Consider the following 21199-nt stretch of genomic DNA (forward strand, 5'->3'; position numbering starts at 1 on the left):
AAGCTGAGGACAGATTGGCGTCAGCATCCAACACCAAACTACAGCCAGATCGCGATTGCAACACGGTAGAAAGAAAAAAGATAAGGTGATGAAGTGTAAAATAACACGCAAGATCGTACCTCGATTAGGGGAACAAAGGAGCGAACTGGGCCCGTCTAAGGCTGGGGGAGAGTGGAAGACGAGACGTGGTCGAGTCGCAAGTGGCAAGGGCCGCCCTTGAAGATGGCCAAAGCTTCTGCTGGGTTCCCAGGTTCCGGCGCGACGTTTTAATTCTCAATCCTGTATCGTTCTTCCAGAGCCGGAGTCGAAGCTGGAACAGCACAAAGCACCGCTGTACAGAGCAGGAATACGGTCTATCTGCTTGGCAAAGCAGATTGCGAGTGGCTCGCTGGATCGGTTATTACTTAAAAGGCCAGAGTTCACGCGTAAGAAACAGCGGGGAAGCCTCGTTTCATCGTCCGCGGGTGTACTTTGTGCCAATATGCGATAGGGGACGCCAGGGCCACGACGAGCGTAAATGCAGCGGCTGCAGCAAATGACGGGTCAACAAAAAATAAGGTAGCGTTTGTTCAAAGGGAAAGGGGAGTAAAAGAGCGCAGGGAGTGAGAAAAGGTAAAATGCAGAAGTACAAGCCAAAGTCAGTTGATGTTCAGGTAAAAAATGGGTGGAGTGGGCATCTGGAACGGCAGGACGACCTCTGCCAGATGATTGTTTCGTGGCCTTCTCGAAAACGGCAGGAACATAAAGCGCGGACAAGGCACCCACAATGCTACCTACCCTTCTAAGCCCGCACATAGCCTAGCACAAGACGCCCCAAGGTACCTAACAAGTACGTAAGTACCTAGGTGGGTGAGCAAGCAGCCGCCCCCAAGCGTCCCTGAGGATCAGGAACAGGTACCTCTCACAGCCTCCCAGCTGACGAAGACTGCGCACATCTCGGGATGAGGTACTTCGCGTCCAACGATGCATCAATCTCTGGAGGAACGGGACCTTTGACCTCTGATCTTACAGAACGGGAAGGCAGCGATTCAGGTGCAGCAGAGTCCACCGCCCACACTGCCGTTTCAACACTGGCGCAGCACCGATGTCGACGCCCCATTGGCCACGCCGCGCGGCGAGCGACCCTGAATTGCTTTGCCTGGTGCCTGGTTCCGATTGCTATTTTTTTTTTTCCTTCGTCTCGCCTCTTCCTGTTGACGGTTGCGCCGCGCTGAAGATCCCCCAGCCCAGGCAATGCAGATTTTGGATACGTACCGTCAGCAGTGTTCGTAATTCGAAATGCAGCTGTGCACATGCTTATTTCCCCTAAAATGCCACGATGCGTACAATAAGGAGATCGGAATCGTACTCGTACCTGTCCCTTCACTGAGCCCATCCATCAATTGAAATCAAATAGGGAAAAAAAAAAATGCCAAAAAAAAAACATCTCAGACAACTTGTAACTATTCCTCACCTTCCCACTCGCCCTCTCAGTCTTGGCTCAAAGGTCCAAACACTCAGACATCAAATCACAGAATCTCGCCAAGAGAAGAGCACCCTCTGCACTCTGGGGTCTTCCTCTCTTTCCGCCTCCCGCCGCGCTGGGCCTTGGCGCTTGACACAGTCAATCGTTTCGGAATCGGCTCCCGTCCTCGAACACCCTCCCCCACCACTGCCGTCCTCCTCACACACACCACGTTACCACCTTATAACACGCTAGCCCTTGCGATATAATAAGTAACATCGAGTTCGCAGCATGCTCTCCCCTCATGCTGGACGGGCAGACTCATGAAACTCTCTGATGTCCTCCAGCCTGGTTTTCTCGGCCGGCGGCGGCGGCGGTGGTTGGTAGCGGTAGTGGCCATTCTTGACTCTCTCTCCAATGTCTCTCGCCTGAATATGCCTGCACGCACGCGGTAAACGTCCTTGTTTTCAATCTACACGAGTCTTGACAGCCACCTCCAGCACGGTAAGACTCATGTTCCTACATCTGAAATGTTTGGCGCGACCGGATGGTAAACATTTTTCTTTGTCTTGCATCGGCCATCCTTGCTTCTGCATGAATGACCAAGACCCTGAATGTCAGCTACAGACGGGCTGGATGCAAAAGCCAGACTCGGTAGCTGCATTTGACCAAGTCGACTCAGAACATCACATAGCAACACAATGGATGCCCTGTCCGTCACTTTGCCTTGGCAAGCTCCCAAAGACACGGCTCGGGTAAGGTTTGATCGTCAAGAGAGCTCGCCAACGTCTTTCTACCAAGAAAAAAGTAATAATATTCGTTATCAGCAGAGTTGCGATCCCCTTTTCATGATTAATGTCCAGCCCTCCATGACGGGATCCGAAAAGTGCCACTGTCCCGATACTCCCGCTGAATGGCCGGCCTTCTCTGCTGTCTCTCCGAAAGCCATGTCCCGGTGCCATCTGAAGCAAATACATATTCCAACACACAACAACCCAATAACCGGGCTGTACCTCCTTCGCTCTTTTGTTCTTTGACGTCCTTCTTCAAGCCATATGTCGTGCCGTGGCTCAGGATTAAGCCCATGGAACCTCGAAACGCCCCCTCTAGTCCGCCAATCGCCGGCCAGGAGGTTCAACGCCGGTGCTGCGAGTGCCCGAGACGCCCTCCTTCTCCATCGCCTTGACATATCCCTCCCAGATCTCAATGACCTCGTCGTAAAATTCAATGTGAGAGTCCGCGAGACCTCCAAGCTGCTTCTTGAATTCAACCCGCTTGATGCGTTCGAAATCGGAGACCTCCTTAACAACCTCGTCGTCGAACATCTCACTTGTCTTCTTGGCTCGCTCCGCCTCGATAGTAAGCTTGTCGATGCTCATCTCTAGCTTGCGTTGTCTGTCGCGGCGTGACTGCTCGTGGTCGACTCCACGTACGTCTTCGAGCTTGCGCATCAGTCTACCGCTGGCACCTGACAGGCCGCCACCACCCCCGCCTGACTGGAGCGAGTCTCTGTCGGCGGTATCCTTGTTAAGGTAGCCTGTGAGCTGCTCATAGTCCACCTGCTTCTGCTCACGAGCCTTCAGGAGGCTCTTCAGTGCCGTGCTGTAAGCTTGCATGTCACGGAGACTGCCGAGGTAGTCCTGGTCTGTGACGTCCTTGAGCTTGCGCAAGCCCATTGCAGTGTCCTCGACCGAGTTGGCAAAGTGCCTGACCTCGTTTTCGACGCCGGGCTCGAGGGTAATCAGCTTCTGGAACTGCTCCGCCAAATCCTTGAAGTCTAACTCGATGTCGTTCTCTCGGCGAGCCACTCTTGCGACTACCTTCTCAATGTGGGCCAAGTCCTCATCGAGTCTGTCGCTTCTCTCGCGCACCTCTAGGAACCGCTTGTCGTGCTTGTGGGCCTTCGTGAACGCATTGAGGAAACTATCCGTAAGGTTGTCGAAGACACCACTGCTGCCGGCGTCGCTGCTCTGTGATCCTCTCGTACTGCGGCTGCGCATCGTAGCATTCCAGTCTGGGCTCTCGAGGAAGATGTGGAGGATATCGGCGCGACGAAGTACCGGGTGGAGGGACAGACGGGTAAGGAAACGTTGGAGGGAATGCGCTCGACGGTTGGTAAAGTCAGGGCCGAAGCGGTTGCCGCTGACATATTCCATACGCTGCTTGTCGGGAAGGGGAGGTACTGCCGCGGTAGGATAGTCTCTGCTCAGCACCTTATACAGGAAGACAAAATCTGTGAACCGACGGCGGACTGATGCTTGTGATCTCTGAAAGGTAGCAAAGGTCGTCTGTGGTAGCTGTGTTAGCGCGCAAACACCTCTCGGTAGCAGCCCTGCAGAACACAAGCACAAAGCTTGCCAATTGCCTTACATTGGTAGTAATGAGGTATGAGACAAAGGTATCCTTGGAGCCATCATTCTCCTTGAGAGGCTCAGAGACGGTGCAATCCAGCACCTCCTGGCCGGTGGTGTCTGCGGTGTCGCTGTCGAATGCAGAGTGTCCGTTGCGGTCGGAATCGTCGGGGTTGGGGCCTGTCACAGAGCTGGAGCTCTCGGCAGCTTCGTTTTGCTCCGTGTGCCAAGACACGTTGGAGAAGTCATCGTGGTGTTGATCGAGGACCGCCATGGCGTCCAGCTGGGGCGGACGTGGGGTTACGTCGTCGTTGTCGTTTGAGGGTATCGCAGATCGAAACGGGGGATGATGGGTCAAGCTTGGATCGCGCAACAGATTTGCTCAGGGGATAAGATAAATCGCCGTCGCCGCCACAGAGACCGAGGTCCGGAATTTGAACGTCGATTAATTAGGTTGTCGCAGGGAAAGAAGGGATGGCGGAGCGATCGTCTTGTCTGCCGGACAATGGCAGGAAGCGTCGGCGGCAGTGGTGGGGAATGGGACCTGGAGGGAGCTGCCTGTGCTGTCGCCGCACCGTACGTTGGTGACGCTGCAAGCTTGGGGCAGCGCGATAGCGGGGGAGCACTCGGGTACCCACAAAATCACTCTGGAAGCGGCAAGCGCTGAGGTCACTCGCTAGCAGCCGGGCAACACACTCGGAACTCCTGCCTGGACCCCAGTTTCGGGAGGCTATGACGAAGCCGCAGACAGAGCGGTGCAACCTCTTGGACTGGCACCGAAGCCAGCCATAGCCAGGTCAGGGACCGCTTTTTTCTTCTTCCTTTTCCACCTGATAGTCACCCGTTTCGATTGGCAGTTGACAGCGAAGCTTTGGCCAGGCTGAGACCAGAGGACCGAAGACACGGGAGGAACTGGAGGAGTCTGCACCAAGATGGTCAAGAGTTCATTTCATTCTTGTAGGTATTCTACATAAATAGTGGTGGCATTTACACAATATCCGTCCCCGTTGTACAGTAGTGGAATCTATTTGTTGGTGGTTTCCTGAGATGGATCTTTCTAGTGACCTGTGCTGTTCCCCTGGGTGTCATGAACCCTGTTTTAGTACACGCTACCCAGCCTTATGCCATACACGTCTAACAAAGAAAAGGAAATGTGCTTGTCTGCAGCTGTGAAGCGATCTATTGGTCGCTCTTCTCCGCCTTCTTCTCAGTCTGGGCGGTCTGGTCCCTCGCCGCCAGCATCTCCTGCTCGGCCTCCTTGGCCTCCTGAGCCTGGCTCTTGGGTGCCGCCTGAGCCTCAGCAGACTGGTTGTCCTCCTTCTCGTCGATGTTGTCTACATCGCGAGGCGTGGCAAAGCCGGTGCTGGCGTTCTCCTCGTTCTGGCTGTTCTCCTCGTCAATGAGCTCTTGTTGCTCCTTGAGAACCTCGAGGCGCTGCTTGTTCGTGGCAGCGCCCTCGGCAGTGTGCACCTCAAGAGAGATCTCGTGGAAGAGCTCATCAGGGATGGAGGAGAGGACGCCGACGAGGGCCTCAATCTGGCTGTGGGCAGGGACCTGGCCGTACATGTAGGCGTTGCTCAAGACCAGCAGAGTCGAGGGAACACCGTCCTTCAATCTGAGGTCGAGCCACTGCTGCAGGTACTCGCGCATTCTCGCAGGGGAAACACTGTGCGTGCGGATGCCGCGGCTGGCACACGCCACCTGCAGCTCGGCCACGGTCAGGCTGTCAACGCCCTCGTAGCTGATTTGCCTGTCGTCTCTCTTGATCTGGCGCATTCTGTGCCTGACTTGGTAACGGAGCATGTTGTCCGTGCCAAAAGTGTTGAGGTTCATGTACCTGCACATGGAGACCAGCTGGGGTCTTGACAGGTTGTCGAGAGTGAGGTCGTCCTTAAAGATCTTGCAGACCTTGATGACATCCTCGTGAGTCGGCGACTCGCCGGAAGAGCGGAGCTTCCTGAAGAAGACCGTAAAAGCCTCACTCTGGGTGGTTGCGGGGGTTAAAGGCAGTCCAGTCTCCTTAAGACTAGATCGGAGGAACTCGCTGACCTCCTTGCGCGTCGCCCTCAGTGTGTTGGCCTTGGCATCCCTGGACTTTTGGCCCTCGTACGTGCTGGGAAGCATGTTGGGGAAGAGCCGCAAGGCGACGGGGAGAAGAAGTTCGGCAAAAGGAACGATGACGAACATGGAGAATGGGACCAGGCGGCCAAGGTCCTGGACAGTGCGGCGCAGCTGCCTGTTCTCTCTCCGGCTGAGTTCGTATCCAGCAGCCATCTTCAGGGCGAGGCGGGTGCTGATCCTGACTTCGGCGGCAAGCAGCTTCGTTCCATCCCAGTAGTGGTGAGCCTCCTTCTTGACCTTCTGCCATACGGTCAATTTCTCGTCCTTCTTCCCATCCTTCTTTGTCTCAACGGCGGCGTTTTTGGCGGCAGCGAGTTCGGTCAATGAAGCATCGGAGTCGGCCTTGTCGGCAAGAGCCTTGTCGCCGGAGGCTGACTTTTCGGATTGAGAGGCATCGTTGGATTCCTTTGTCGCCTTGGACTCGGTCTTGGCTGCTGTCGCCGTCTCCTTGGGGAGAGGTTTCTTAGCCTCCTCCACATTGAAGCCCGGCGGCGGGCCAGAGTGTTGGCCGTGGTTGTGGTGATCGGTACCCAGTTGGCGGAGGGGAACGAGAATTGCGAGGGCGTTTGTTCGACGAGGCAGGTGCCTTGCGTTTCGGCCGAGCACAGCTGGCGAAACACCGAGAGTGGACAGCGCACGCGCTGCAGAGAGTCAGAGAAAACATTCAGAGTCGCCCAAGACAGGAGGCAGTGTCGAGGGGCAGATGCAGGAGGTCTGGCTTACCGTTGCCCAGGAACGGATTCGCAATCACCGCCCGACGAGCGACATTTGCTGAGGCGCTCATTCTGCAGCAGTCCTTTGATGGCAAATTCGAGGGTAAGGAGGTGCAGCAGCTGGTTGGTGGGTAAAGTGGGTGGGAATAATCGACAAGCTACCGTAGAGCAACGGTCATGGGCGACGTGGTGTATGTAGGCAATATACTACAAACTAAGTACAGAACAGTGATGAAGAGGAAGGACGGGGAGATGTAATGCGATGCGAAACGACTCAAGAATTCTGGAATGGAGGGCAACCGATCGCATCAAATGGGGTGCTACCACGACTTGTCCCTGGCTTCCGAAACCACCCATTCCGGGGGGGTCCAGGGACCGGGTGCAGCACGTGCGAAATCACGGGGTTTTGCCTCCTTGTCTCTCGTTCGCTGGTGCCGTCTCCTCCCTCTGTACTGCGTATCTCTCTCGCAACTCGGGGTTTGTTTGCAGTACACTGGGTACTTCTGCAGAGACAGCGGGACGCTGGAGAGCACGCAAGCACGGACGAGGCACCGAAGGCAGTTGGCACGCTCCGCAGGGCCGCAGCACAGCACAGCTTGCGTCCAGATCCCGGTACGTATCTTTCTGGAAAGTACCTTTTTCTCGAATCTTGGTGCTGAGTGTGCTGGGCTGAGCCCGGACCAGCCTGGCCGCCCACTGTTTGGCCCAAGACAGACAGCTGATTGGCTCGCCTCTGCCATCGCCACATGGGTAGCAAAGAAGACACCGGCGGTCTCCTGTAGATCGGTGGGTCATGCCGGGCTTAGCTGGCTAAACATTGTGAATCCCGCTGGGCTTGCTGGCAACTTGCCTTTGGACGAGCAGCCGTCTGGCGGTGCTTCCATGTTGTTCTGGTCCGCTGGGCTGCGCGAAGTGTTGCCCTTTGCCCGTGTCGGCGATGGGATTAGAGGGGCCAGAATAAGCCGGATGCCGGCCACCAGAGGCTACGGCACCGCCGTGGACGTGGACCGCAGCAGCTACAACGAACTGATGCAGATTCCCTTTGCCTGAAATCTGACTTGTCCCTTGGTCGAGACTGACGTGGGCCGTCTAGATGGCGTCGTGTGGAGGACAGATCGGCGGTATCGGCCTTGGGTTGTTTTGTTGCCAATTCAGGGTGCGGTGCCCTTCATCTTTTGAAGTGCTTGTCTACCTTGGCTACCTAACGTACTGCTTGCTTGGTTCTGCAAGGTGCGCCTCGGCAGGGGGCAATGGATTACCTACGGCTGAGGCGGCCATCATCGAGTTCCAAAATGTCCCCGTTGTAAATAGTCGATGTTCGGATACCGGACCGAGATGGTCCAAGTGAGGGGCTAGGACATGTTTATGACTTTACTTTCAAGCCTCAGTAGCCAGCTCATCACCCCAACTCATCGGGCCTTTGAGTGTATCATTTTGGGGCCAGCATCCTGCAAGACTTCACAGGATTGGGTTGGAGCAGTGCGTGATCGGAATGTGATGTGCTGATAATGACGGCTGCGCAGCCGAAGGACGCCTCAACAAATGCTCCCTGAAATTTTCCAAGCTCCGCTCACAACTTTTTGGTGAGGAGACGAGCTGGAGGGGCAAAGGGTCCTGGCAAGCCTGGCTACCTTAGATGTCCATTCGGCCTGCCAGCTGGCAGAGACACTCAAGTCTGTCATTGCCAGCCGGATCCAGCTCGATGCCGTCAAGACGATACGTACCCTAGGCCGGGTATCCTCTTCGCCTCTGTGCGCTTATCTTATCCCCAAGATGAGCAAAAAAGTGATGACACCACGCTGGACCTTGCCCGCCAACGGGTGTTGGTGTCGGGGCATGGAGTTATGTCCAGTGCTACTAGTGTACCCCGGACTTTAGAGCTTGAGACCGCGGACCGACCTCTCTGGGAACGCAGCACCGTGGCCCCCAAGACCCGGAACAGAGGTCCTTCTGTCGAGGAGTATCACGGCATCTCAGCCAGCGAAGGGTTCAATAAGGTGTTCCTCCACGGTGAATCTCCCACTTGGATCACGGGAGCAACAAGAAACGAACAGACAACTGCCAACTGTCTCTAAGAAATATTCTGTTGGAAGGACGAAACCCAAGGCACTACCACCTAAGGGCAGTTCAACGCCTGGTTCAACCCGCCGGCCGTCGGCCACCTACGCAAAGTGGCAGCGCTCAACGCCCATCCGACAATCGCCCGATTTCCAAGCATCCATGGATCCCCGTCCGAGGTGCGCGCCAATCTCCATCGCCCCCTGCACTCGCACTGCTGCATCCCACCACCGCGGTTCTGCGTCCGCTCGCTCTTCTCCACCCGCCCTGCTCGGCATTCCATTATCCTGCTGTACCACCTCGACATTTCCCCGTCAGTCTCTCTTGCTTCCTCTTTCCCTTCTTCCCTTCCCCCAGACTGTCCCAAATATCAGCTTTTCGACTTCTCGCAGTGGCCATGGATTGCTCCTAAACATCCCCCCGACCACGATCCCGTTAGGGTCTCGCGATTCCGACTCGTCCCTCTTCCCCCGCACGTCCCGGGAAAAAGAGCCATCAATTACGCCAGCCAATTTCGAAGCTCCGATTTGAACTCGACCTCGACTCTCTTATTCCCCGAGTCTCCCCCAACATCTCCCCTCCCCCCAAACCTCCGAGGCACCCAATCGACCATTTGCGCCGATTACAATTGACCCTCGTATACTATGAGACTCCGCAAAGCCGCCCGCGTCATTCTCGTCGGTGCCCCCGGTGTTGGAAAAGGAACGCAGTCTGAACGCCTTCTTCAACGGTTTCCGCAGCTCCAGTCTGTTAGCACGGGCGACCTTCTCCGCAACAATGTCAAGCTCCGGACCCCTCTCGGTATGTTTTCACATGTTGCGCGCACGCACACCTGACCACATCGCACCTGCTGACCACCATTCACTGTAGGTATCAAGGTCGAAAAGACCATGAAATCGGGCGGCCTCGTCGCTGATGACTTGATTATGCGCCTCATCTCTAACGAGATGTACAAGAACGGCTGGCTCGTCAACCGCGGCCGCCCTCAGGTCATGACCCTGGCCTCCTCAGCTGCCACAGTCGACGCCTTCTACGAGGAGCAGCTCGACGACTTCGTCACCGCTTCAGGCGCTCTGGAAAGCCACAGCCCCCCCGAGGCTTCGGAGGACCCCTCGGCATCCTTCATCTTGGACGGCTTCCCGCGCACCGCGCCCCAGGCCGCGACTTGCGACAAGCTGATCCCCATCAACCTCGTCGTCTCCCTCAAGACGCCTTTCCACGTCATCATGGAGCGCATCTCCGGCCGCTGGGTCCACGAACCCTCCGGCCGCGTGTACAACACCACCTTCAACGCTCCCATGGTGCCCGGCAAGGACGACGTTACCGGGGAGCCTCTTACCCAGCGTCCGGACGACACGGAGGCCGTCTACAAGGAGCGCTTCCGCAAGTTCCAGGAGACTAGCGAGCCCCTGTTGGAGCACTACGCCAAGAAGGGCGTCCTCTGGGAGGTCGAGGGCATGAGCAGCGACGACATCAGCCCCCTGCTCTTCGACGAGTTTGAGAGGCGCTTCGTTCATTGATTTTCTTGAATCTTTCTTCATCTCTGTTATATGTACAGGAGTTACAACGTGGTCAAGATACCTCGGGGACAGCCATCAAAGACCCCATGGCTTGAAAAGGGCAGGTCGGGAGGAGCGGGTTTTGACGATCCCCATGGCGCCGCAGAGAGACGGAGCATCTGCGGTTTGGATGAAAGCGTTTTAGTTACTATACGTACCCATCATCAAATGTACAAAGTTTCCCATCATCGTCTTCTTCTCAGGAACCGCGAAACCGTGTGTCACAACCTTCAAAGAAGCTTCAACGCGGCACCCAGCGCGGATCGCCGCATGAATGGTGCTTCGCACCAAACTCTGTAGACCTCGGATAACTCGTCCGGGGAAAGCTCAGGTCGGAGAAGGCATGTAACGGTGCGTGGTTCGCGGGGTAAACGGTTCACTTAGCCAGCGCGCGGCAAGGATGCCTTGCTGTCATCCAAACAAGTCAAACATGTTGGCTACACGGCATGTTTATGCGAGACGGATGCCCGGGCCACCACCCTCTGTGGCAAGTTGCTCTCTCTCGGTTTCCGAGCTTCTGTTGAAAATGCCCGGTTGGATGAGTGTAGCCGGACCGAAGCCGCCCGGCGGATGATTCGATCCACTTTTTCTTTCCTCGGCGGACGGTCTGCGGCGGAGGTATATGAGGACGGATTGGCTTACTCACTTCACGACACATCCATCAAGCGATTTTCTCGAGGAAAGCATCAGGAGTTAATTCTTTCTATGCTTTGCTTTTCAATTATGAGCCTGAATTAACCGTCACATGTCGTACTACTTCATACACTATTGCAGACTCATATAGTGGTGTTTCATTGCATGAACCGGTATCAGAGGCACGATGTGGCACAGCATACATTCCTGGTTCGATGATTGAAACTGCTAAAACTTTTCACCTTCTACGACAATCAACTCTGATTCAGATCAGAATACACTTGAAATCACTCCTATTCTTGTTCTACTCCGGACTAGTGAGAGATGTATACTCATTCCTGTCAGCTCCTGATATGATACATAAAGGTCTGCGATAGCCGCTGTGTAGAAGCCTTTTCGAATCAGAGTATAGGCAGGGGAGAGATGGCGTCTTGGAGTCATGGCTGTAACTACAGGCCTCCCATGAGGTGTGATAGCGGTAGACTGAGTGGACTTGCGTTGAGACATGATTATTCGTAGCAAAATCCCCGCGAATGACTTACAGCCTCGCACCGGGCAGGATAAACAAATATTTTTCCGTTACCAGATCCTTGAGGTACATAGGTACGGAATGAGCCTTCCTTGCCACATTTGCAGAGAACGACGTGTAGCTACATACTCACAACAGAAACTACGGGGGTAGAGCAAGGCATCTTCTAATCATGGGAACATCCTCCAAGTAAGATGGTTTACTCATGCCCACTTCCGAGTTCTATGATTGTGTACTTGTCATAGGCTACAGAACCAATCAGCTTGACGAAGCTCCAAAGCACAAGGACGAGATACAGGGGCGACTCATCATTCGTGGATTGATTAGATAGGGTCATACTGTGCTGGTGTTGCTTATGAGGGCCAGGTTCTGCTGAGGCAACGGAATCTTTCGAAGAAGCTGGAGTATTCAGTGAACCTTGGTGTGTAAATTGTCAATAGCGAGAAGGGAGAAGTGACCCAGTGATCAGGTCTATAGCAGTGCAGTGTCAGCCCCTTGGAAATCACAATAACCCTACTTGCTCAACCTTTTGCTTCTTGCCTCTAGTCCTGGTTTGTTTCCTTTTCTTCAGCATCCGATGTGGTTGTGTGCCCTCTCTGTATCTTTTTCTTCTTTTTTTAATCAACGGTACAAGAGACATTGACAAAATCATGATAAACTTGAAAAAACTAGAATGATACCAATAACAATCTTGCAAAGTCGGCGACAACAATGATGCGATCCACCTGATGATATCGAGTTCAAGTCAAAATAGGAGAACTGTGGCTTCCGTTCAGGGATGCCAGATCGAGGTTGGATCACCAGGCATGTCTAAAACAAAGCACCAAGCCCAAAGGCAACAGGATTAGGCGACACACATCAGCGGCTCTCCCATATGCGACGGATGTGCGGAGAAGCACATCACTTGTCTGCGTTTCCTCGTAACGTGGTTACGTCTGGGAAGCACAGGGCAAGATGCAGGGAGGCATAGATCAGTGAATCGAAGTAGCAACAAAATCATACGCTTTGGGCGGCCCGTTGATGAATATTAGGGCTGAGAAAGTGCTGCTGTTCGCCCGCATCGACAAAAGACTTCAATGGCATTCACTGCCAACATGAGCGCTAGATCTAACTCACGGCCGCCGCCAAAATGGAGGTACTGGTCGTGCGACTCGGGGCAAGGCGGTGCTGGGACAGGCGCCTGCGAGAGTATTGGCAATGGAAGGTAGGCATAATGCGTCCTCAACTGCTGCCTTCCTGGAACGTGTAGTCAATTTTACCTCTGGCAGGTGGTTGTTGTCGTTGTTGTTGCTGCATTAAGCTCTCTGGGGAGAAGGCACGTGACGCCCCTTCCTGTTTGTGCTCCTCATTTATCCCTTCTCATTGCTGTCCTCGACATCTCTTCCGAGCTCGGGATTCATTTCGCGAAGACTGCGAGAGAATCGCTCGACAATCCACACCGAACCCGACAACGCCCTCGAACGGCGGGCAAATCCGCTATATCGTGGAGAGACGTTCGGCCCTACCAACGTCAAAAGCCCACAATGCCTCCGAAATGACAGGCCACTCCGTTACATCCCGCGGATCGGGTACGCCGGATTTTGGCCGACAGATTTCCCGCGTGACCTGTCAAGGCCTCGCTCTTTCTTGATCGACCAAACTTTCAACATTGAACAACAGCCGGTGAAAAAAAGTCAATCATGAACACGAAGCTGGGCGGATGACTGATGCTTCTCGCAGCGTTTCTTGGTCGCAAAGGCGCCTCCATCAGCGACACTACACCCCAGAGCAGGCAATTGGACGCCCGCAACCACCCCCATGGGCCTTAAAAACCAAACAGCTCAGGCGGACCGTCGCGTGGAGTGTGCCTCCACATTTTCCCCGAGTGGGAGCCCGGACGAACTCCCCTTTTCACGCAAGGCGGGATGATGATCGATTGCAGACGACGGGGACACCATTCGCTGACAATCGCTGTCCCAATCCCTGCATGAGTCGGTTCGAAATGCCGGAACAAGACCAAGGCCACAGAAAAAACCCAGAGGCGAGGAGCCTAGCACAGCGCCAGTGCTAGCACTTGCTTCTTTCTTTCCCCGTGCCTTGCCATGCATCCCACGCGCATGAAATCTTGTCTTGTCAATCGTCCGAAGAGCTGCCGTATTGCGGATAAGACAGCACACCACACAACCACACACACGCCGCACGCAAAACATTAGACACGCACACACCAGCGCCCGCAGACGCATATCCCTGGATTTCCTTGGTTTAAATTTGGACCTTTACACAATCGCCCATGGTCTAGGACGCCTTTTGCCTGTCCATGAGAGGCTCCATCCATGACAATGGTTCCACAACTATATCGGCTACAGCCACATCTTAAAATCACCCTTCTGCAGCGCAGAACAGGCTCAAGTGAGCGACTGTGACCCCCCCTGTCCGGGGAACGCCCGAGGTCTCTATCCCAGCCTTTAAACAAGTCCAACCCTATGGCAAAAGACGGTTATCTTTTCGATTTGGGCATCTCCTCCCACCTTCTCCGGAGCTGAAAGAAGAAGGATTGAAGGAAGGCTCCCGAGTGGACCGTCTACACCAAAGCCAGAGGCACAGTCGTCTTGAGCCAAGCAAAGACCGAGATACAGGCAGCACCATCAGCATTACCAACACACTCTCTCACTGTCGTCTCCACGTTGCATCCCCTTTCTCGCATTCATTGCCCCCAAGGAATCGGCTGCTACCCACGCGCGACTGCCGTCCCTGCTAGCCCCGCGTGCTGCCTTTTTCCCAATCTTCCGCCATCCAACATTTCCGGGCGTAATCCTCCTTTTTACCCTTACACGACGGTCGGGTAGCCTCTTTTCACTTGCCCACCATTTCGTATTCATCCCATCAAGAGGGATAAGGGAGGCTGCAGCGGCGGCCCGTTGTTTCGTCGAATCTTACACGCCGGGGACCTGCATGCCACCACTTGGCGCAACGAATTAAGACCCTCGAGGGAAAAGGGGAGTAACCGCGATCGAGGCGAGAAACGAAGCGAAGCCCAAACAACCCGTTCTTTTCCACCGCCCACCGCGGGCCGGTGCCCAACATGGAGATGGAGGAGGAAAAACACAAGTTCATCATCCCGGTCCACGAAAGGCGACAACCCGGGAACGTCACCGTTGACCCCAGGCAAACACAAGACGTATCACCAATCGAGGCGCCTAGGATACAACATGTCGACAATTCGTATCCCCAGACTGCACATCTCCGTGACGTCCCGGATGACTCGCCGCCGTATCCAGAATCTCGGAGAATCAGCGCGGAGCGGTCGGTATCCCCGATAGCTCGTGTTCCAGTAGCGGCGGCTGTGGCGCCGTCGCCGGCGTCGGTGCCTGATGAGGGGGCCCGTATGACGGGCTGGATGCGGAGGCTCGAGAACGCGGGACAGGTCGAAGGCCAACCACGAAAGACGATTCTTGGTCTGACCATCTTCCGGTTCTGGGTGGCCGTCGCGCTGGGCGTCACTATCGTCGGCGTCGCCATCGCCGTCGGTTTGGCGCTGGGGTTGGCTAACCGGTACGTTTGAAACCGAAGAAAACGGGAAATTCTTCTACTCTTCTCTCTTTTCTCCAAACTCTACCTCCCCGTCCTGTCTCCCGCCCCTCCCGCTCGAAGACCGCTTCCGCGCCCTGTACGTCTCTCTATATCTATCCTCAGCCAGCAGCCCTGGCTGACGCGAAACGATTTTGCCTCCGTAGGCCCGAAGACACGCCCTCGGCATCGAGCAACAGCACACCGACGGCAGTGATACAGGAACTCGGCGTGCCCTCCGCGGCCCCGATCAACCCGTACTGCGAGACCTCTTCAACTCCCAAGAACACGACGGTGACGCCGTACGACGCCTCCGGCTCGCCGATCCGCTTCAACAACGACCAAGCCATGTCGTTTGACGTGCTCTGCAACACCTTCTGGCCGCAGCGCCAGGGCTTGAACCCTGAGCTGCGCGACATCCTCGTCATGACCGTCCCAGACATGTTGACCTGCATGACGCTCTGCGCGCAGTACAACCAGGGGTACAGCGACGCCGTCGGCGACGATGTCTACGTCGGAGGCGGCATCTGCGTGGGCGTCGCGCTGGTCAAGGGCATCGGGCAGTTCTGCTACCTGAAGAACGCGACGGGCATCAACGACACCACGGCCGCGGGCGGGTTCGACGTCGACTCGGCCGTGCTCACGGGGAACTGGGCGAACTTGACCTCCAACGAGCAGACGCTTGCTTTTGGAGGGAACTTGCCGGAGGTTGTGGCGAATACGACGACTGCGATTTAGTACAGCGGTCTGGATTGTAATGTGTATACGGGAGTTACGGGCGTCATCCCACGGTGTCTGGGACTTCGAATCTTTGAGCGTGGATATGATATGGATGAGCGTTGCTGTGGTGGAGCGTTTGCGATGCGAATGAAGCCTCGAGTGGTTCTATTGGAGGTCGTGAAGAACGAAGGTTATGGATGCTCTGCCAGCACTTTGAAGCTGTCAGTCTGGTCCAAGGCCATGCGATGGGGGCCCGAGATGCAGCTTGTCCGTTCTTCCTGGAACATAGCAGCGCATCCAGAGTTGGTGATATACATATACGTAAGAGACATACGCAGCAGAGTGCGCAGCTGCTCACGCAGCTGCCGGGACATATTTAACGGCCACGGATCGAATATAAGATGAAATCTGTCCATATCGATTGCTACACGTTACAACGGTTGTGATTTCTAACCACAGCACCTGAAGGTGGATTCATGACATCCGCTCGCTTCCTCATCTGCGTCGTCCATCCTTGGTATACAACCCACCTCCCAAACTGTCCCCGAGGAGATGATGACACAAAACATCTGAGACAAGAACAAAGAGAAATGCTAGTGAGAAACAACATGTCTAGATCGGAGGTCTCTTCCATTTTCTACCTCCGCTATCCGTACAATATTCACCAAGACGTCCCCAACCACACATGTAATCTGCCTGGCCGCTTCAAAGCCCAAGATCTAGTTGTCGCGCCACTCCTGGCCATTCTGAATACCGCTCGGCGCGCCATTGACACGTCCGTTGCTCCCGGACGCCTTGTTGGAGTCTGAGTCAGATTCGTCGTCATCCAGGACCCGGGCAAGCTCATCGGGGTCCTGCATCTTGGCATCGGGGTCGATGACGCCCTCCTCGAGCTCCTCGTCGCGGCGGCGGTTATCCCTATCGGTGTCGAGGACACCCTCGTCCGCGCTGACAGAGATGCCGCGGGCGCCCCACTTGGGCCGTCCGCCACGACGGGAATCATCGTTGCCACCGCCGAGGGCCGGGGCGCTCTCCTCGTCGTCGGAGTGCATGTCGACGCGCTTGCCAAAGATGCGGTTGAGGAGCCAGCTGCGGCGCATGTCGTCGGCGTCGACGATGCCGCCGTTGCGGAGCTTGACGCGCTGGCGGGTGTAGTAGACCCAGGCGAAGTCGACGTAGAGGGCGGTCTGGACGATGCCGAAGATGACAGAGACGGGGTTCGGGGCCTTGTCGTTGATGTCAAGCTCGCGGGTGATCCAGCCGACGAGGTAGAGGCCGCGGTAGGAGCCGAGAGTGACGAGGTAGAAGGAGTCGATGACGGTGGGGACGGTGGTCTGGCGCAGGAGCAGGAGCTGAGGGAGCACGCAGACGGATTCAAGGATCTGAGAGAAGTCCCAGAGCCACTGGAGAATTGTGTCAGCTGATATCTGGATGGGGGGTGGGAGATTGTGTGTCTACATACCACTCGGAAGCTCCAGTAGCTCTCCAGGATAAGCATAGCAAAGGGCGAGACCAGGAGCGCGCCGCCAAGGGCACCAGCGCCGACCTTCCAAGAGATCTCGCGCTCTCTGGATCGTGGGTAGACCCACTGCATAATGCCGATAATGTAAAATGAAGATGTTATGTAGAATATTTTGAATATAAAGTTCCATGCTGATTGCTCGGAAAATATGTCGAGATATCGCGTGCAGAAGACGAGAGCGTATAGCCCTTGCGTGATGAGGGAGACACCTGAGGAGCGGGGCTTGTTAGCACCTGGAGAATCTCCATGAAGTTTGTTCAGTAGACATACCCTCAGCACTCCTATTGCGATGTATCGCAAGCATCAAGATGCATTTTGAAAGGAGATGGGAGACATCTCCCAGTAGTCGGAACACCTGCCCACCCAGTCAGCGCGAATGTCCCCGGACGGCAGCTGCCCCTCCGTCGATCGGTCGACTACTCACGTTCCACGCAGTCATGTTATCGCTAGATGGGAAGTCGAGCTTCCACTAGGGTATTCGGGGTCTATCGAGGCGGGCGGCGATGGGAATCTTCGGATGCAGCGGTTGCGACACACAAACAAACAGACGGGACGGGAGGGAAAAGGCGCCGGTTCCGTTTCACATCACACGGGACGGACGGCCGTTAAGCAGGACGTAGGTGAGCCGTTGAAACAAAACGGCTGCCGCTGCTGCTTTGAGTCGTTTGCAAGCTAAGCTGGCGAGAGATTCGAGAGAACGTAGCTATGCGTGTTGGAGCGTAGGTAGCCTGGTCGTGGTGGGATGGATGTGGAGGGGAGAAAGCTGAAAGATGGCAGCAAGCAGTAAGGTTCCCTTTGCAGCTGGCGGAGGTGCAGGAGCAATGCGCCGAGTCGCCTTTCAAACCCCCCAAAGGCAGGTCGCAGAGCTCCAGCTGGCCTTATCAGCTCGAGCCTGAGCCTTATCCGTGCTGGGGAAAGAGGGTGACGACAGCCTGGGCCCCCAGCCACGTTGTACCACCTGCCAGCGCTGTGATTGGGCCGATTCTGCAGGGTCGCTTATGCCGGGTGCCCCCCAGTTGGGGTCGACAGCGCTAGAGCGACGCAGGCCGGCGGGTGACAGCGAAGCGGAAGCTGCGATTTTTGACTTTGATGAGGCTTCGGATGTTCTTGATATGCCTTGACAACTTAATCCTGCAGAGGCGAAAGCCTTCTGTTGCTGTTTTCTCATGTATTGGAATTGTATGGAGAACACGAGCTGTCCTACATGAGTGACGACGTCTACAAAGTTCCCATCCTTTTCTAGGTAGACCATCTCCGCGTGGGTACATCCCACTGTGGATTCGCTGCGTGGATTGCAAAGACCATGCCGTTTTGAGGGATGCGAGCTCAGAGGCGGCAGAAGAATGCCATTATTCAACTTGAGCATCCGGGTAGCTTAGCACGTCGTGTAGATAAGGTAATCAACAAAGGCCTTGGATGTTTGAATGCTCAAAAGCGTCAGGCACAAAACCAGCTGTGCCATCCCTAGCTTCAGTGCACTCCACAAGAACAACAGACTATCGTCTCAATCTCGTGCGTGCCCCTCCAAAAGTGTTTCGCAGGGTCAATAAAATAGGTCCCTCGAATGCCTGACGCGCGGCTGGCCTACCTGGGACATTTGCATCGCAACATGCATCGTCATCCACTGGTGTTGCCTGCGTGGCACGTCAACAGGCAGCAGCAGCAGTACAACTTTCTGTGAAAAGTCGTTCGCTGAGTCTTAGCAGTCTCACGTCTCAGTCTTTGAAGAATCCCCCTGAATTGCAAGATGCTGCCTTGGTCGGAACAACAATGCGCTGGCATAATTGAGGCTACGACATTGAAGGTTCGCTGAAGATCAGAACAGTGCTTGCAGCTACAGAATTGGAGATCGCCGTTACCGCGGGCGTGGTACGCCTACATAGCGGCATCTAGCATGATTGGAGTTGTATTGCAGAGTTGTCATCGACGGCTCGGCGCTTCTAGTGGGTCCCGGCCGCTTCGCCGGCCGACCTGCGCTAACAGAGTCCGTCTTGTCCTTCCCGCCTTTCCCGGGGGCCGGACCGATCTTGGCGACTAGCGGTAGCAATGAAGACTTGTGAGTTGAAGAGTGCAAGACGATAATCCTGGCAACGCCTCGATAACCCAGCGAGCTTCTCATACTGAGAAACCCTCAGCCGTGATAGGCGTACTTGTTGTAGCAGCTACAGCCTGCATATGCACTCGCTTTGGTACGACCAAAGCAAGGGTCAACTCCAGGGCCTCCAGGATGGGCTCGGGGTGAAGCATTTGATTCCTACGAAAGTAAAGAATAAAAGACCATTAGTGTCGCAGGATAGAGCTGATTCTGCAGCGAATGCCCCAATAAGTTTGTCTAATACGTGTTAATACCTTCAAACGAGGAGTCGCTAGATTTGCAGGGGAATTGCTTTTCTTCAGCTAGTGCGCTACAAGGCTTTACTGAATTGATGTCTTTGATCAAGTTTATTCCTGGCAATTTGGTCACTTTTGGTTTGCATATTGCTGTATGTAACGCGTAGCCCAGGAAAAATCAGCTCTAGTCTCACAACATCCAGCCCTCCTTTTTTTTTCTTGATTTCACTCTACACTTCAACAACACCATAATATCGACCATCATCTTCACGCACTTCGACATGGCTACCTCAGACAGACGTCTCGACTCTGCCGCGGACTTTGTTATCAGCTGCGGAACCGTGACCACCGACGTCGAGAAAAAGAAGGTGCTTGTCATACGCTGCCGCAACTCGGACGAACACTTGCTGCCCAAGGGTCGTAAAGACCTTAACGAAACTCTAGAGGACGCGGCCAAGCGGGAGACCTACGAGGAGACGGGCATAAGAGTGGATCTTCTGCCAGTCAATATCTCTACGCGAGCCACAACACCATCCTCAGTAGCCCCCAACGACCGCCCAACCCACGTCACCGAACCCATCGCCGTTGCTCAGCGCGTCTCAAACGGAGTTCTCAAGATCATATTCTGGTTCGTCGCGACTGCCGACTCTACCGTTCCGCGGGAGGAGGGAACGCAGAAGGAGGATGAAGATTTCGAGGTTAGCTGGGTGGACGTTGAGGAAGTCGGTGACCGTCTTTCCTTCCCTGATGATCAACGCATTGCCAGGGAGGCTTGTGCTGCGGTTTTTGGACCTGGATGAGTGGATTAGAGCAGAGACGCAGGGATGGGAGGAGCAGGAGTTGAAGAGCACATTGATCACGAGGACATGAACATCAAATGGAGATGAAGCTTGCTACTGTCTGCAAGCCGTCATTGTTTTGTGTGAATGTGGCCTTGATTCCATCGATGTGCTCGAGTTCTCATCAATCAGCCCCGATGATTCGCATCCTCACACCCTTGCCGACTCCGGAAACCACGATACCATCCCATCGGAAGACGGCCGAATTCAAACCTTGAATGGCCCGAACTTCGTCTCACACCGGCCGAGAACCCGGAGCGAGCATAACACCGTCCCATTGAAGCCTCCAACCGTCAAATTAGCACGGCAACACCGCCGCACGCAGCCACAGGCTCACAGCAAAAACAACGGCGGAAGAGTCGTCAGCATCGGGATGTGGGCGGGCCAACCCACCACAGCCGTCAATCTCACCCCAAAATAAGCAATGGAAATATCCGCATCTACTATGTAAGGTGGTGGTCGTCCTCCCGCACTAAACATATCGCGGGCGGTCCCTTGTCGGGGGACGGGCAGACAGAAAGCAGAAAGCGGGACTGACGGCAGTGCTAAAATGCTCTTAGCATCGCGGGATAATGACGCGGCCCAGCCGACGACGACGACGACGCCAATTCCAGTGTTCCAGGCGGGGGGACGACGGCACAACCCGCCCCACTAAAAGCCCGCTGGCTGTTGGTCGCAATTGCCGTCCTGGCCGTTTGTGGGGGGCGTGTGCAACGCAAAAATGGCAATGGTCACTCAATGGAAAGAAAGCTTGCCCGCGGCCTCCTAAGCTTGTTCACTCGTTGATTGCAGCAGCAGCCAGCACCTCCCTTGGTAGAGCAATGCCACTTTCG

General features: G+C 55.1%; 6 protein-coding genes across 6 annotated transcripts; 3 read left to right on the forward strand and 3 right to left on the reverse strand.

Moving 5' to 3' along the window:
- Window positions 1–2550: 2550 nt before the first annotated feature.
- On the reverse strand, window positions 2551–4069 carry vsp-5 (Sorting nexin-4; the record flags this gene model as incomplete). The annotated part of the gene is made up of 2 exons (XM_036642738.1): window positions 2551–3732; window positions 3815–4069. 2 exons carry the CDS (start codon window positions 4067–4069, stop codon window positions 2551–2553), a joined length of 1437 nt encoding a protein of 478 aa, XP_036492500.1.
- Window positions 4070–4974: 905 nt separating this feature from the next.
- CGCS363_v010890 (LETM1 domain-containing protein mdm28) lies at window positions 4975–6700 on the reverse strand (the record flags this gene model as incomplete). Its single annotated transcript, XM_036642739.1, has 2 exons — window positions 4975–6557; window positions 6640–6700. The coding sequence occupies 2 exons, from the start codon at window positions 6698–6700 to the stop codon at window positions 4975–4977; spliced, it is 1644 nt and encodes a 547-aa protein (XP_036491876.1).
- Window positions 6701–9331: 2631 nt separating this feature from the next.
- On the forward strand, window positions 9332–10207 carry CGCS363_v010891 (GTP:AMP phosphotransferase; the record flags this gene model as incomplete). Its single annotated transcript, XM_036642740.1, has 2 exons — window positions 9332–9488; window positions 9558–10207. The coding sequence occupies 2 exons, from the start codon at window positions 9332–9334 to the stop codon at window positions 10205–10207; spliced, it is 807 nt and encodes a 268-aa protein (XP_036491877.1).
- Window positions 10208–14469: 4262 nt separating this feature from the next.
- CGCS363_v010892 (uncharacterized protein) lies at window positions 14470–15692 on the forward strand (the record flags this gene model as incomplete). The annotated part of the gene is made up of 2 exons (XM_036642741.1): window positions 14470–14939; window positions 15122–15692. 2 exons carry the CDS (start codon window positions 14470–14472, stop codon window positions 15690–15692), a joined length of 1041 nt encoding a protein of 346 aa, XP_036491878.1.
- A 701-nt stretch (window positions 15693–16393) lies between these two features.
- On the reverse strand, window positions 16394–17635 carry ERD2A (ER lumen protein-retaining receptor A; the record flags this gene model as incomplete). The annotated part of the gene is made up of 4 exons (XM_036642742.1): window positions 16394–17077; window positions 17137–17405; window positions 17467–17551; window positions 17621–17635. The coding sequence occupies 4 exons, from the start codon at window positions 17633–17635 to the stop codon at window positions 16394–16396; spliced, it is 1053 nt and encodes a 350-aa protein (XP_036491879.1).
- Window positions 17636–19808: 2173 nt separating this feature from the next.
- Window positions 19809–20327, forward strand: ndx1 (Diadenosine hexaphosphate hydrolase; the record flags this gene model as incomplete). Its single annotated transcript, XM_036642743.1, has 1 exon — window positions 19809–20327. The coding sequence occupies one exon, from the start codon at window positions 19809–19811 to the stop codon at window positions 20325–20327; it is 519 nt and encodes a 172-aa protein (XP_036491872.1).
- Between the last annotated feature and the right edge of the window lie 872 nt (window positions 20328–21199).

Source organism: Colletotrichum siamense, assembly GCF_013390195.1.
Source record: "Colletotrichum siamense strain Cg363 chromosome Unknown KSG_Cg363_contig07, whole genome shotgun sequence".
NCBI classification, from domain to species: Eukaryota; Fungi; Ascomycota; class Sordariomycetes; order Glomerellales; family Glomerellaceae; genus Colletotrichum; species Colletotrichum siamense.